General features: G+C 47.2%; 1 protein-coding gene across 3 annotated transcripts in view; it reads left to right on the top strand.

The window, feature by feature from the left end:
- Daam2 (dishevelled associated activator of morphogenesis 2) overlaps positions 1 to 14,831 on the top strand; it is a 109,378-nt gene that overhangs the window by 66,046 nt on the left and 28,501 nt on the right. For all 3 annotated transcript variants that reach the window (XM_041655513.1, XM_041655511.1, XM_041655510.1), the window contains exons 4-10: positions 1,362 to 1,436; positions 2,089 to 2,183; positions 5,773 to 6,106; positions 6,893 to 7,003; positions 10,196 to 10,299; positions 11,792 to 11,858; positions 12,865 to 12,982. In XM_041655513.1, the coding sequence (XP_041511447.1) occupies positions 1,362 to 1,436; positions 2,089 to 2,183; positions 5,773 to 6,106; positions 6,893 to 7,003; positions 10,196 to 10,299; positions 11,792 to 11,858; positions 12,865 to 12,982 (904 nt within the window). The remainder of the gene's footprint in view (positions 1 to 1,361; positions 1,437 to 2,088; positions 2,184 to 5,772; positions 6,107 to 6,892; positions 7,004 to 10,195; positions 10,300 to 11,791; positions 11,859 to 12,864; positions 12,983 to 14,831) is intronic.

Here is a 14,831-nt window from a genome sequence, read left to right as displayed (position 1 = left end):
CACATGCACCTGATACATACCCACACACATACACCTGCATACATACCCACACACATGCACCTGCATACATACCCACACACATACACCTGCATACATACCCACACACATACACCTGCATACAAACCCACACACATACACCTGCATACATACCCACACACATGCACCTGCATACAAACCCACACACATATACCTGCATACAAACCCACACAAATGGAATTCACCCAGCACACATACGCCTGCATACAAACCCACACAAATGGAACTCACCCCCCCCACACACACACACCTACATACATACCCACACGAATGGAATGCATATAAAAACTAAAGGCAAGAAAATGTCCCTATTCTCTTGGGTTGCCCTCTGAGATTAGGATTCTCTGTTCTGGAATGAGAATCATGAGACAGACACCTGCCAGACTCCTGGGCTGGGTCAGGGTCAGTGAGATGCAAGGATGAGATGTGTCACTTCCCTTCTTATGCCTGCTTCCTGGCACACTGGCCAGGCTCCATGTCCTAAAACTCATAACCTCCACAACTGGGAACCAAGTGTCCGAATGCATGAGCCGATGGGGGACAGTTTTTATTTAAACCACTACATCAGATAGTGAATTTTTTATTTAAAGAAAACAGAATGAGAAGATAGCCCATTGATAAAGAGCACACACATGGGGATCTGAGTTTGATCCACAGAATGTATATTTAAGGAAATCCATGTATGGTGGGCAGCACATTTACAATCCCAGTGGTGGGAGGCAGAGACAGTGGGATTCCTGGGGCTTGGTGGCTAGCCATCCTAAGCCACTTGATTACAAGGTGGGCAGGGCCTAACAAGCAATGACAGGGCTATGCTCAGGCCTTCAGCTCCGTGTTGCATACATGATGTGCACCCATACACATCTGTGCTGGCACTGACATACACATCATACATACACACAGAGAGAAATGGAAGACATAAATATATGAATTTGTATGAGACTCAGTAATCATAAAATGGTATTTTGTTAACCATTAGCAGACTAGAGATAGCAGGAAAGCTATTTTAGAGTTTGTACATATGGTTCATTGAAAATGACCCCTTCCCAGTTTCTGCCCTTCCTTTGCAGTCACATAAATCCATATTTATTTCAATATTTCACCAAGAAAGAAACAGAAATTCCACAGGCTGCCCTTGTGGGTAGGGATGGAAACCAACCCTCTACAGACTTCAAATGATGCTTCAGTCTTAGCTTATGGGTCTGTCCATCCACAAGTGTCCAACCTCTTGACATTGTGGCACACTATCTTCTACTGATGTGTTGGGTCACGTGTGTCCCATGGGCCATGGGTGGACATACCTAAGCCCATCCCTCATGTTTCAGGAGCAAGAGGACCCCAACAAGCTGGCCACCAGCTGGCCCGACTATTACATTGAACGTATCAACTCCATGGCTGCGGTAAGTGTCCGATCTTCTCCCGACTTCACATAGACAGGTCTAGGAAGGCACCTCTGCTGCTCTCCAGTGCCACACTCGCTAAGGCTCAGCAGCTTTCCAGTGATTCTGAGACCAATCCACCTCCTTGGACCTCAGAGGCCCCTCAACTAGTTAAACCCAGATGTACATCTCACATCTTGGGGAATGGCCTGGGTCAGCATTTCCCTCTATTTCCTAGATATGGGAAATTAAGTCACAGACAGGAACCTGGGTCCCTCGGAATCTGTCTGTCATAGTAGTGAAGTATTTTCTGAGCCCTTGCCCTTCCCTAGGCAAGAGTGCCCTCCCCAGGCACAGCTACCCTGGGAGTGCAGAAGCCTTCTGGGGGAAGACAAGGGTGCCTTCCCAGGCACAGCTACCCTGGGGGTGCAGAAGCCTCCCATTGGAAGGCAATGGTGCCCTCCCCAGGCACAGCTACCCTGGGCATGCAGAAGCCTCCCATGGGAAGGCAAGGGTGCCCTCCCCAGGCACAGATACCCTGGGAATGCAGAAGCCTCCCATGGGAAGGCAAGGGTGCCCTCCCCAGGCACAGCTACCCCTGGCGTGCAGAAGCCTGCCATAGGAAGGTGAACAGCTCAGTGTGACTTCTACTCCCTTTACCTGTGGGCCCCAGATGCAGAACCTGTATGAATTTGATGAGGAGGAGACAGATACGAGGAACCAAGTTGTAGAAGACCTGAAGACAGCCCTCCGGACACAGCCCATGAGGTGACTTGGACTGTACTCTCTCAATCGCTTCTTTCCTTCTATGCCCCTTCCCAGTGGTCCCACCATCCGGAAGCCGTGCACATTGCTGCTCCATGCTGGTCCTATTGGCCAAAGTCAGTCTTGAAGAACTCCAGAAGATCCACTTTTACCTTCTTTGCTTTCTATTTCTCTGTAGGTTGCTGGGAGGGTGTGGATAGGAGCAGAAATGATATGGGGAAGTAGACAAGACATTCTGAAAAGAGGAATTGAGAGCTCAGAGGGGAAGGAGGGAATGGGTTGAGAAACCTTCCATACACTAGGGGGCAGTGTGGAGTCTAAGGGCATGCTCTAGCTACCTAGAGTAGGAACCAAGCTGGAAGGAAAGGGGATGGATGGGTGTCTAAAAGGCTACAGAATACCTCTCCCCGTTTCTAGACCACAGTGGAGACTCCAAAGGCACCAAGGCCACAGGAGTTCCTTGTTTCTGGCTCTTCACATGGTCTGTTTGAAGTGACTTATAACATTGGATGAACCTACTATTAAATCCTTAGCAATCTTGCAAATGAGTTATTAGACCTATTTTGATTACATTTTAAATTATATAAACTTGTGATTAAATAAATGGTATTCAAAATAATATTGGTATACACCACTAATTACCCAATTATTTTTCTACATTTTGCTATTACATATTTCTTTCTATTAGGTATCTTCTTGAGTTTATGCCCACGATGCATGGTAAAGATAGTATATAATGGTATATAATCAAAAGTTTCTTTTAATTCTCCCTAGTAAAATTCTCATTTTAAGAATCATATGACATCATTGTAGAAATTCTGTGCAGTACAGAAAAGCATAAAATAGGGAAAAATAAAAAATGCATACTGTTAAATTGAGAACATACTCTGTTGATATTTACACACCATAGATTCATAGAGATACATTTACATATTAATTACAAATAGTGGTTCTGAACTCAATTCATGGCCTTTTTCTCAGATCATTAATTAGGCTACTAAATTAAGGCCTCTACAACTTACTCTTTTTTAATGTATTGCCATAGAAGTCTCACACACGGAAACACAGATAAAAGCTAAAATCTTGCTTTCTGGAAGTAATGGCTTTAAATAACAGCATAAAATATACAAACAGAGTTGAAGAATAAGCCAGTTCAATTAAAAAAGGCTCACAAATATTAAAAAATGCAGGTGATAGCAATAAATGTGCTCTAAATGCTTGAGCGGGCAGCGGGTATGATAAGCACTATAATCTTGAAGTACCAACGGGTGAAAATGATATTTTGCAATATTGGCAACAGCTCTAATTTGATATGAAAATAGCGGTGATTTATTTGGGTTGACGAAGCCTCTGTTCTGCTAGCAGTTCTGTAGTTGTTAGCTTGCATTCATCGTCGATGGGATGCTAGTTTGCAGTTCGAGGCTATCCAAGATAAAAGTGCAGTTCTCTTTTCCCATAGAGGTCTTTGGACTTTGAGTGAGTGCTTCCTGGAGGCTCTTGATGGGAGCACAGACTCCAGATTAGGAGTGACTGAGCTAACGACTGCACTGTTAAGCATGGAGACAAGTGTTGTTTCCAGAGCGTCCTGAGAGGGAGCTATCCAGCCTTGGCTCCTTGACTCAGAGTTTCATGGCCCCCCATGCTGGAGTGTTTTCTTGTCACCTGCCTATAATTCTCTCAGTACCCAGTCTGATTAGAGATGAGTCTCTGGTTGGTCCACTATGATTATAATCATGTCTTCACACGTTCCCCCACCTTAGCTATGCAAATAACAGTCGGTGATAAGCAGATTTAATGTGGGAATTATCCTTATGTCCAAGTACGAGAGAAAAGCACCTGAAGGGAGAGAAAGGACTCTCAGAAGGTTCTGGTTCTGGTTACTCTGCTTTGGCTCTGGCTCTGGGAAGGAAAACTCTGTGGTTGCAGGAGCGCATGGCAGAGGCTGTTCTTACAGTGGACGCGGAGGGAGAGAAAGAGGAGGGAAGCAGAGCACAATATAACCTTCTGCAGCATGACTCCAGAGGCATGCTTCCTTCGCCCACCCATCTCCTAAAGTTTCTAGAACCTCCAAAATTAGCGTTAGCAGTTGGGGACCAAACTTTCAATGCACGAGCCTTTTGGTGAGACATGACCATAGTGTACAATATTTAAAATGTAAGTAATAAGGCTGGGGAATGACTCAGTAGGTGAGGTCCTTGCTATACCAGCATGAGGACCTGAGTTCAGATCTTCAGCACCTATTTAAATGCAGCATATCTGTAGCCCCAGTGCTAAGAGGTAGAGATGAATGATCCCCTGGAGCTTGATGGCCAAGCAACTGGGGGACCCTGTATCATAAAACAGGGTAGAGAGCAATAGAGAAGGACCCTTGACATTAACATCTCACCTCAGCATGCACGCACACATGCACAGGTGTGTGTACACACACACAAGAACACACGTACAGTATAAATAAATACAAACTATAAAAGAAAATACAAAGGAAGTACAAATCCTTTGGTGAGGGGTGTCCCTGGAGGTGTAGGCAGACAGAGGGAAAAAAAAACAAAAAGTTGAGAATGAAAACTCAGTTCAGATTGACTTCTGTCAACCTGGATCAAAACTTATTGCCAACAAATTTAAACATTGTATAATTTGGAAAAAAGGTTTCCTGGAATAATACAATTCCTGGTGCACAAAGAATTGTAATTACATTGAAACTCAACTCGGTGGACATGTCATTTCTTCCGCTAGATGGATTCTGGAGCTAGGCAACCTGTGTTAGCTCAAAGGCCCAGGGAAGAATCTGGCCCAGTCTTGGTCATACAGATAGTGTAGAGGTCATTTGGGCTACTAACCACCTTTGGTCCCAGCTATGGGAGCTTGGGGGAGCCTCTGGCTGTACAGTATTGAAAGTGTCATTTAGAGTATTAGGTATCTCTAGTTCTGGTTGTAGAAGCTTGCAGAGCCCCGAATGTAAGAATCACTTCGATTATCAGCCAGCTGTGGTCCTGGCTGTGGGAGTTTGACATGGCCTGGCACAACAGATAGCACAGATCACCTGGCTGTTAAATACCTCCTGTCCCCAGCTTTCTGCATGGAAGAACAGGTTTTACATCCTTTCCCTTGAGAGAACAGTCCTGTGTGTGTAACATTCTCGGTTTCCCTGGAGATCTATGGACACAGGGACCTTTGTGCTGTGCTTCCAACACTCTGGGACTGGAGAGATGCTCAGCTCTCAGGAGCACTTCCTGCTCTTCCAGAGGGCCAGAGTTCTGTCCCCAGCACCCATATTGGATAGCTTACAACTGCCTTTAATTCCAAATCCAGAGATCCAATGCCTCTTCTGGCCTCCTCAGGCACCGGCACACATGTGAATGTACACAGACAGACGGACAGACACACACACACAAATAAAAAATGAGTTTTTTTTTTAAGAATTTTAAAACTGGGTCTTCTGAAAGGCTGAGATTTGGGGGCCTATGGATAAACTCATAGATGAGACAGGAGGTCGCTGCGGGTGCAGCGTGGTGAATGGTGAGCATATTGAGTCGCTATTTGCAAACGGTGTGTGGAACCCAAACATAGGAAACTCCTTTGGGCTCTGGCTTAGGTTCGTGACCCGCTTCATCGAGCTGGAAGGTTTGGCTTGCCTGCTGAATTTCCTCCGGAGCATGGACCACGCCACCTGTGAGAGCCGCATCCACACGTCTCTCATCGGCTGCATCAAGGCTCTGATGAACAACTCCCAGGGACGGGCACATGTCCTGGCACAACCTGAAGCCATCAGTACCATCGCACAGAGCCTGCGCACTGAGAACAGCAAGACGAAGGTTGCAGTGCTGGAGATTCTGGGTGCAGTGTGCCTTGTGCCCGGAGGCCACAAGAAGGTTCTCCAGGCCATGCTGCACTACCAGGTGTATGCAGCTGAACGTACTCGTTTCCAGGTGGGCAATGGGCCAGAGAGTTGGGGCATCACATTGGGAGGGAAGGGGTGATCCAGGGTAAAGTTGAGATACTGAGAACCATATAAAGGAAACTGGGGGGAAGGGGCATCTTGCAGGCTGCCTGTCCACTCATGGAAGGAGTAAAGAGCTAGGACCCAGAAGGCTTCTCTCAAAAGACACAAGAAATTGTATATTCAGAACTGTGGTCAGGCTTTCAGATAGATTTGTCCTCTTCCTAGGCTGTGGGTCCCTGAGGCTGAAATACTGGTCGGCTTCATGCTTTTGTGGCTCTGGATGTCTGAGTTCAGCCCCTGGCGCATGATAGGAGCCCAGACAAGAATTGTTGAATGCAGGCCACTCTAGCTCCCTCCTTTGGTCTGACCTGGGCACAGTGCCTGGATTAAGTCTCCATGGTTGATCTGACATTGCAAACTCTGTGATCATGAGCCAAGGTGTTGGCCTGGCTCTATACATTTGCAGATGAACATTTAGCCTGTGCAGAAAGTGGCCCCTGACCCTTCGGGGAATATGCTAAGCAGATTAAAAGTAGCATCCACGAGGTTGGGAAACTGGGCAGTAATGGCCAGTGACTGTCAACAGCTGGTGCAGAGTCAGAAAGCGCAGTGGAACCCAAGCCCTGAGGGCTGAGCAGGAAGCTAGGGAGACATGATCCATGATCAGGCAGAAAGAATGGAGGGGCTTCCTGTAAGGGCAGTAGAACAGGGCAAGAGGCTTTTCAGGTAGCAACCCGAGTGTCCTCCCCAACTGTCCCTGTCTTCCTCTTAGACACTGCTGAATGAGCTGGACCGAAGTTTGGGTCGGTACCGGGATGAAGTAAACCTAAAGACAGCCATCATGTCTTTCATCAATGCCGTCCTCAACGCTGGGGCTGGAGAGGTGAGGCCCCTTCCTTTTATCTTGGATCTCAGGTCGTATGTGACTTTGAGAGCTTTCTAGGCAGGTGACAGAGAGAAGGGTGGAGGCATCTGGTCAGTGTGACTGCTGCTGCCATTGTCATCTTCAAAGGCCCTCAGAACCTCTTATCTCCTTCACTTTCGGTCCTGTAGGACAGCTTACATGAGTCCAGCCCCTCCCCATCAGGCCCTAGACTGCTACAGTCCATCTTAGAAGTGGCTGTTCACAGTGGGGTTAAGGACTGATTCTGACTTTGCTCCCCACACTGCTCCCTGGGGTGTGGTCTAAGCTCTGGGCTCTTTCCTTCAGCAGTAGCATGGTGCATTTGTGGGTCAGGTACAGTCCCCAATCAGGCTGGCAGGTGATGGCTCAGGGGGTGGAACTTCTTTATGAGAGGAGAAAAACCTTTGGTTCTTCTTTCTAGAGCTTTCTAGAGACCCTATTTTGGGCTGCTTTCTAGGTTCTTGTGGGAAGGCTAGAAAGGGTGACTTCTGATTTCTCTCCTTCTGGGGACAGAATGGGATTCCCAGACCGCTGTGACAGTAACGTTAGAAAACCCTGAAAGCAGCTAAAGTCTCAGATTCTAAGGCAAACAAATGTTCTGGCCAAGTTCAAGCCAAAGAACAAAAGAAGCTGGAGAGTGATGGACGATCTCTCTTCTTCCCCGTCTTGCCAGAATACCTGTGTGTACGTGTGTTCACATGCACTCTCGCGGGCATGTGCAGTTCTCATTACCTATATTACATCAGATATTCCAGGGAACACTTTATTCCTCAGATGGGGACATCATGTTACTTGTTCAGTACCAGCTTTTCAAGGCTGTCATCTTCCCTGTCATGCCAAGAAAATGCTAAGAATATGAACCATCTTAGTTACTTCTCTGTTCCTGTGATGAGACACTATGACCAAGAAAAATTATAGAAGAGTTTATTAGGCATCTGGTTTCAGAAGGTTAGAGTCATGACTATCATGGTGGGAAGCATGGCCACAGGCAGGCAGGCACTGCACTGAAACAAAGCTGAGAGCTCACATACTTACCAGCAAGTGGGAAAAAGAGAGCTCATTGGGAAAGGTGTGGAATTTTGAAACGCCAAAGCTCACTTCCAGTGACACACTTCCAACAAGGCCACACCTCCTGAACCTTCCTAAATAGTTCCACCAACTGTGAACCAACCATTCAAATACATGAGCATATGCGGGAGGGTGGGGATTTCTCATTAAAACTACCAAATTCCACTCCTGGGCCCCATAGGCTTATGGTCATATCATAATGCAAAATGGATTTAGTCCAACTTCAAATGTCCCCATAGTCTTTCATAGTCTCAACATTGTCTACAAGTCCAAAGTCCTTTCTGAGAATCAAGGAATTCTCTTAATTTTTATAACCCCTGTAAAGTCAAAAGGCAAATTACATACTTCCATCATACAATGGCAAAAATATACATTACCATTCCAAAATGAAGAAATGGGGCATGAGGAAATACTGGACCAAAGCAAGACAAAAACCCAGCCGGGTTAACTCCAAATCCAACAGCTCTATAACAGATGCCAAGGGAACTAGATGGCTCACCCCTCGGCTTTGCTGGCTGCAGCACACTTCTCTCTTTGGCAGAGATTCCAAGACTCTGACATCTCCAACATTCTGGGGGTCTCCAGTGCAATTTGAGCTTCTCTCTCACAGCTTCCCACAGTGTTCTCTCTGGGCTCCAGACAGGGATGTTCCCCCACACGCCTAGCTTACTGGACTTCCTTAACTAGGAGGAAGATCCATAGCCCTTCACCTGTTTATCTTTCATAACTCTGAATTCAGAACCACATGGTGCTGCTGCCAAGTTGGCTGCCTGTTGGGAATGGAACCTGTCCTTGAATTGCATTTGCATAAGCTTTGACTTGTTGATACTTTTAAGGACCATAAATTCTGGTGTGGTCTCACTCCGAAGCCACCTCTTTGATTTTATTTCCCCTAATCTGTATTAGCACAGACCTTGGCTCCAACATTCAATTTCCTGGTGCTCTGTTCTCCTTAAAGTGAACATTTTGTGTTTCTTTTTGTACTACTTGACCTTTTTCATTGTAGACTACATTAGAGTGATTACTAATGGCTGCGAGATCGTCAATATTAAAATCTGTCTTAAAATCTCCTCTGCTAGTGGAATTAGCCCAAAACTCTTAGATCTATCAGCTTCTTAGAGCAAGTGAAATCAGTAACCACAGTCTTTGCCAAAATGTCACAAGAATGGTCTCGAAGCCAGGTGCTTATACTGTTCTCTTTTGAAACCTCTTGCGCTGAATCTCCAAAGCCCACATTGTCCTCAGCACTGTTGACTTCCAAGCCCTGCTAGCCTGGCCTGTTAAGTCCCACTTTCAACCACTTTCCTAGTTCAAAGTTGCAAAGTCCAAAAATCATCATGGCCAGGCTTGTCACAGCAATAGCTGACTCCCTGCTACCGGTTTCTGTTACCTTTTTATGCTATGATGAGCTGCCTAACCAAGAAACTTATATAAGAAACAGTTTGCTGGGGACTCACAGTTTTGGACGGTAAACCCATGACCATCATGGAGTGGAGCACAGCATGAGGAAGACAGGCATGACACTGGAGCAGAAGCTGAGAGCTTGCATGTGACCCACAAACACAATGCAGAGAGCACTAACTGGGAAGGCTGTGGGATTTTGAAATCTCAAACCCACCTTCAGTGACACACCCTCTCCAACAAAGACATTCCTCCTAACCCTTCCTAAACAGTTCCACCAATTGTGGACCAATCATTCAAATATATGAACCCTTCAAACCACCACACCAATCCCACAGATACGTATTAATCCACTTTTACAAAAAAGGAAGCAAAGGCATGGCCAAGGGTACAAAACTTCAGTGGAACAGAAAACTCTCCAAGCCCCGCTCACTCCTTTGCAGCGCTGTTCTTTGATATCAAAGGGCAAAGCAAGCAGCGACTGGGGAGTGAAGGGAGGTGACGTGGTAGGGGACAGGGACTCATTGGCAGGCTGGCTTTAGAGGACTAGCAAGGTTACAAGCACTCTCTGAAAGTGGTTCTAGATGAGCTTGTTGCACCGTGTGACATGGGACAGTGGCTGACATAGGTGCTGAGTCTATGGGCATTTCTCTCGGACGTGAGATGAGCTACTGAACCTGGTCCTCCCTTGGTGACCCTCAGGATAACCTGGAATTCCGCCTCCATCTCCGGTATGAGTTCCTGATGCTGGGGATCCAGCCTGTGATTGATAAACTCCGACAACACGAGAACGCCATCCTGGACAAGTAAGTCCTCTGCTACCCAGACCCACTGCGTAGACCTGCAGTGACATCTCCTCTCCATGAGGGGGGCTAGGACCTTAGAAAAGGCTGTTCTTCCCCTGGGGACCAAGTGCCATTTGAAGCCTAGTCTTAGGGTCAGCATTGTGTGAGCCTACACTGGCCTGCTTTCCTCATCCCTGATGTTATAGACAGGTGGAACCAATGGTCCTCAGTCAAGGTAGTCTTGCCGCTAGGAGACATTTAGACATAGATGGAGGTGTCCTTTGGTTTTCAACCTTGTCAGAGAGAGCATTGCCAACATTCTTAGTCTTGAAGGAGCAAGAATACTAAATGTATAGCTCTATAGAGAACTGTTCAACCCCAAGTGTATGCTCTAAATACCCTGATGATTAAAATGCATGGTCATGTTCTTACATGTGGCCAGTGAGCCACACTGGATCCATCTCACTTGGGGAAGCCGCTTTATTACACTGGAGGTTAAGAAGAGAGCATGCAGGGCAGGGAGGCATGCAGCTCAGCAAGGATAAGCTGCTACTATGCAAGTTGGGGGAACGGAGTCTTGTTGCCAGCACCCATGTTAAAGTAGGGCTACATGGGGGCCTGAAACACCAATGCTGTGGGAGGGGAGGCCAGAAGGCCTCCACCAGCCTTGCTAAGGTTCAGCAGGAGATCCTGGATCAAGGGAATAAGGTAGAGAGACAGAAGGGACTCCTGACCAAGATTCTTTATTAGCTTTCAAAAAAACACATAATACACATGTGCATATAGCACAGACATACAACACACACACAGACACACACCCCAGGGTAAGGGAGAAAAAGAAGAAGAGAGAATAGATTGTTTTGATGTGGAAAGGGGACAGTGCTTCTGTGGAAAATAAGGGGAAAATTTGCTTTGATGACTAAGTTGGAGATAGTATGGTAATATTGGAAAGACAGTGGGTTTTGAAAGCCGGTGATTTTATCCTCCAGGAGGTACCTAGCAGTGTCTAGAGGTATTTTTGGATTGCACTGTTGGAGGTAGGGTTTCATGCTATAGCCCAGACTAGCCTCGAACTCACTTCATAGCTCAGGCTATCTCAAATTGATGATACTTCTACCTTAGCCTCCTGAGTGCTGAAAGAGAGAATCTGATCCATAATGGCTGGCTGGGGCAGAGGGTCTGCTGTCATCTTGTGGGTAAAGGTCAGGGATGTTGACCAATAGCCTGAAGCACAGAAAGCAGCTTCCCGTCACCAAGGACAACTGCGCCTCACAAGTCAACAGTGTCAAAGTGGAGAAGTGTGGCTCCGTGGTGACTAGACTTTGACATGACCACACTACCACAAGACCATGAAAACTTATCTAGAAGTGGGGGTTGGTTTATATTGTATGCCTCTGTCAAGTCTTGCCTTTCAGATAGGCAGTGAGACGGTGAAGGGCTGGCACCCCACGGGGGCTGCTCGAGCTTTACTAACAGCTCTTCTGCACCCCATATCAACCCTCTATCTGTCTAGGCACTTAGACTTCTTTGAGATGGTACGGAACGAGGACGACCTGGAGCTAGCCCGGAGGTTTGACATGGTGAGGTGCCTGTGGGGGTGGAACAGTTGTATGGGATCCCCGGCAACCCCAAAATGATGGCTCCAGATCCTGTGCCTAAAGTCAGTCCAGTGCTAGCTGGATCCCCAGTGGTACCCTGTGGCCAGGTCCTGTTTCTGAAGGAACTCTGGGGGTGTGCTTGCTCTGGGGGTCTTACCTCATAAGCCATACCTGGTCATCAGTCCCCAATAAACCCAAAGCCCCAAAGTTAAGACAGCAGTACATGAGCAAACATACTTAGCCGTAAATCCTGTCTTTGGCTGACTCTTCCCTGCTGCCCCTAATTTCCCAAGTTGTCTCTTTCTATCCCTAGCCAGATGGTGCTAACCAAACCATTTCACCTGGGGCTCAGCAGATGAAATACACACATCTCTATTACTTAGATGTTGGATCATACAATCCCACCTAAACAATGGCCTCATTTGGGGCAGGGCTTGCCGGCATTGAGCATCACCCGTTACCCACTCACAAGGCCTGGAGCCGTAGATAAGAAGTCAGAGATCAGAGAAGTTCCCAGGTTCCTAGCTGTCACACACCTAGAGCAGATCTGGGCCTTGAACTGCAGGCCACCTGCTACTTTGAAGCATCTGTGTCCCCTTGCTTTCCTTAGGGTAGCTCAGCTGTCCCTAGCCAGGGTGGCATTGGTCAAGAGAGGACATGCTTCACATGTCTCAACTTGGGGAGGGAAGTGGGAGGGGACCATTGGCATCTAGGGGGCAGTGACTAGGGATAGCACTAGACATTCTTCAAGACATGGAATGCCCCACCCCACACCAAAAGATTATCTGCCTCAAGATGCCAGGGGTGTTGAAACTGGGAAATCCATCATGTAAACACTTCCTCCTTTCCATTCCTGGGTTGCAGTCAGGAAAGAGGAACTCTTCCCCGGAGATGGAAGGAACTGGGAGGGTAGAAATAGTACCTTCCAGCCCTTCGTTTCTCCCTCTGCTGTCTGATTCTGCCCTTTACTGTGGTCTAACCTCCCCAGGTCCACATCGACACAAAAAGTGCCTCCCAGATGTTTGAGCTGATCCACAAGAAGCTGAAGCACACGGAGGCCTACCCCTGCCTTCTCTCCGTGCTGCACCACTGCCTGCAGATGCCATGTGAGTACCTGCTCTCACCACCGCTCTCTCAGCCTTGCTCCATCCACAGGTAGACGTGAGCCTATGATTGAGAGCTTGCCTTGCCTGTGAACCTGGCACAGTTCCCTCTGTGCTTGCCTTCAGGAGGCCAGGCCTAGCGACTCAGGTTCCTCCCTCCATGGGTTGCCTCATGTCACCTTGGGGGTGGAGCTGAGTACATGGTTGGAGAAATTCCAGCCTTGTGGGCCAACAAGCAGCAGTTTGATCATGACAAAATGTATCTTCTGTGATCTGTTGATGGCAGCTACATTTAGTCTTCTTGTCATTTGCAAAAGGAAGCTTTACGGTTTGAGAAACAGAACAGATATGCAATGGTCATGTTGCTTTGTTTGTTTTGACTATAGTGTGTGATTATATGTGTGTGTGTGTGTGTGTGTGTGTGTGTGGTTGCATGTGTGGTTATGCGTGTGTGCATGCACACATGCACATGTATGTGCCAGAAGTCAATGTCAGGTGCTGTTTTCAGCCATTCCCCACCTTAGTTTTTGAGACGGGGTCTCTCACTGAACCTGGAGACCACAGATTCAGTTAGACTGACAGGCCACTCAGCCTCCTCCCACCTCTGCCTCCCCAACCATGTTATACAGATACTAGGGATGGAGCTCCTAAAGATTGTGTGGCCAGCACAGTCTGGATCATCTCCCCAGCCTCGTGTTTGCTTTGTTTTTAAGTTTTGCTCTTCATGTTTACTCCCGCCCGGGAGCAGATGCTGAGTTTTCAAGAGCCAAGTGTCGATGGGTAGTGTTTCAAGAACAAATTATTCAGGACTACTCATTGTAGCCCCAGAATGTGATGGGAATGAGCCTCAGCTGCACCAAGCATTCCAAAAAGTAGACAATTTTGAAAATTTGTTTGGTCTTCTGTAAGGATCAGCCTAATCAGGATCCCCAAAGCCATGGTGGTGGTGACAGCTACAACTTACTGTGTTCCAACTTGGGGCACGTGTGATGGGAGGTCCTTAGCACATTGTTGCTGAACTCAGGACACCTGTGTGCTATGACTTCTGCATGAGTTCTTCACTGTTTGGGGTCGGCTTTAGATGAAGCATGCCGCTGTGAGCTGTGACCTGCCTGTATGCTGCATTCCCCAGGGACAGCAACATGGAGTGGGTAGAATGGTGAGAGGGAGGACAGAGACAGTGAGCTGCCCCAGGAAGCCACAGTTCTCCAGACCCAGCCCAGGGCTGAAACACGTGGCTCCCAATCAAAGGCGTTTGCCTCTAGAGTTCAAGTTTCCAGAACACATGTTTAGTGTCTCACAAATACTTGTAACTCCAGTTTCAGGAGATCTGACAACTTCTTCTGATCTTTGGGGGACACACACACACACACACGCAGAGAGAGAGAGAGAGAGAAAGAGAGAGAGAGAGAGAGAGAGAGAATTTTATTAAATCCCAAATACAGTCAGATGTTCATGGAAGTTGCTGGAATCTGATTTCTTCTGTTCCAGAGGATTCCTGTTTGGTGGCCCATAAGCAATATGAAGGGGCCCCTCTCTTCTGTCTCTAAATAGGGCCTTGAAAACACAATTGTCTAGGTTGTAGGCAGAATTTGATGTCAGGATTAAACTAATTTTTCCTATTGGCCATTAAAGATGGGGCTGGAGAGATGGCTCAGAGGTTAAGAGCACTGACTGCTCTTCTAGAGGTCCTGAGTTCAATTCCCAGCGACCACATGGTGGCTCACAGCCATCTGTAATGAGATCTGGTGCCCTCATCTGGCCAGCAAGCATACATACAGACAGAACACTATATACATAATAAATAAATCTTTAAAAAAAAATGGAGTGGCCAAGGAAGGAGAGAGAGTGG

Source organism: Microtus oregoni, unplaced genomic scaffold (genome assembly GCF_018167655.1).
Source record: "Microtus oregoni isolate MIOR12 unplaced genomic scaffold, Mior012 000007F_ref0000211, whole genome shotgun sequence".
NCBI classification, from domain to species: Eukaryota; Metazoa; Chordata; class Mammalia; order Rodentia; family Cricetidae; genus Microtus; species Microtus oregoni.
This window is presented reverse-complemented; position numbering and strand designations above follow the sequence as displayed.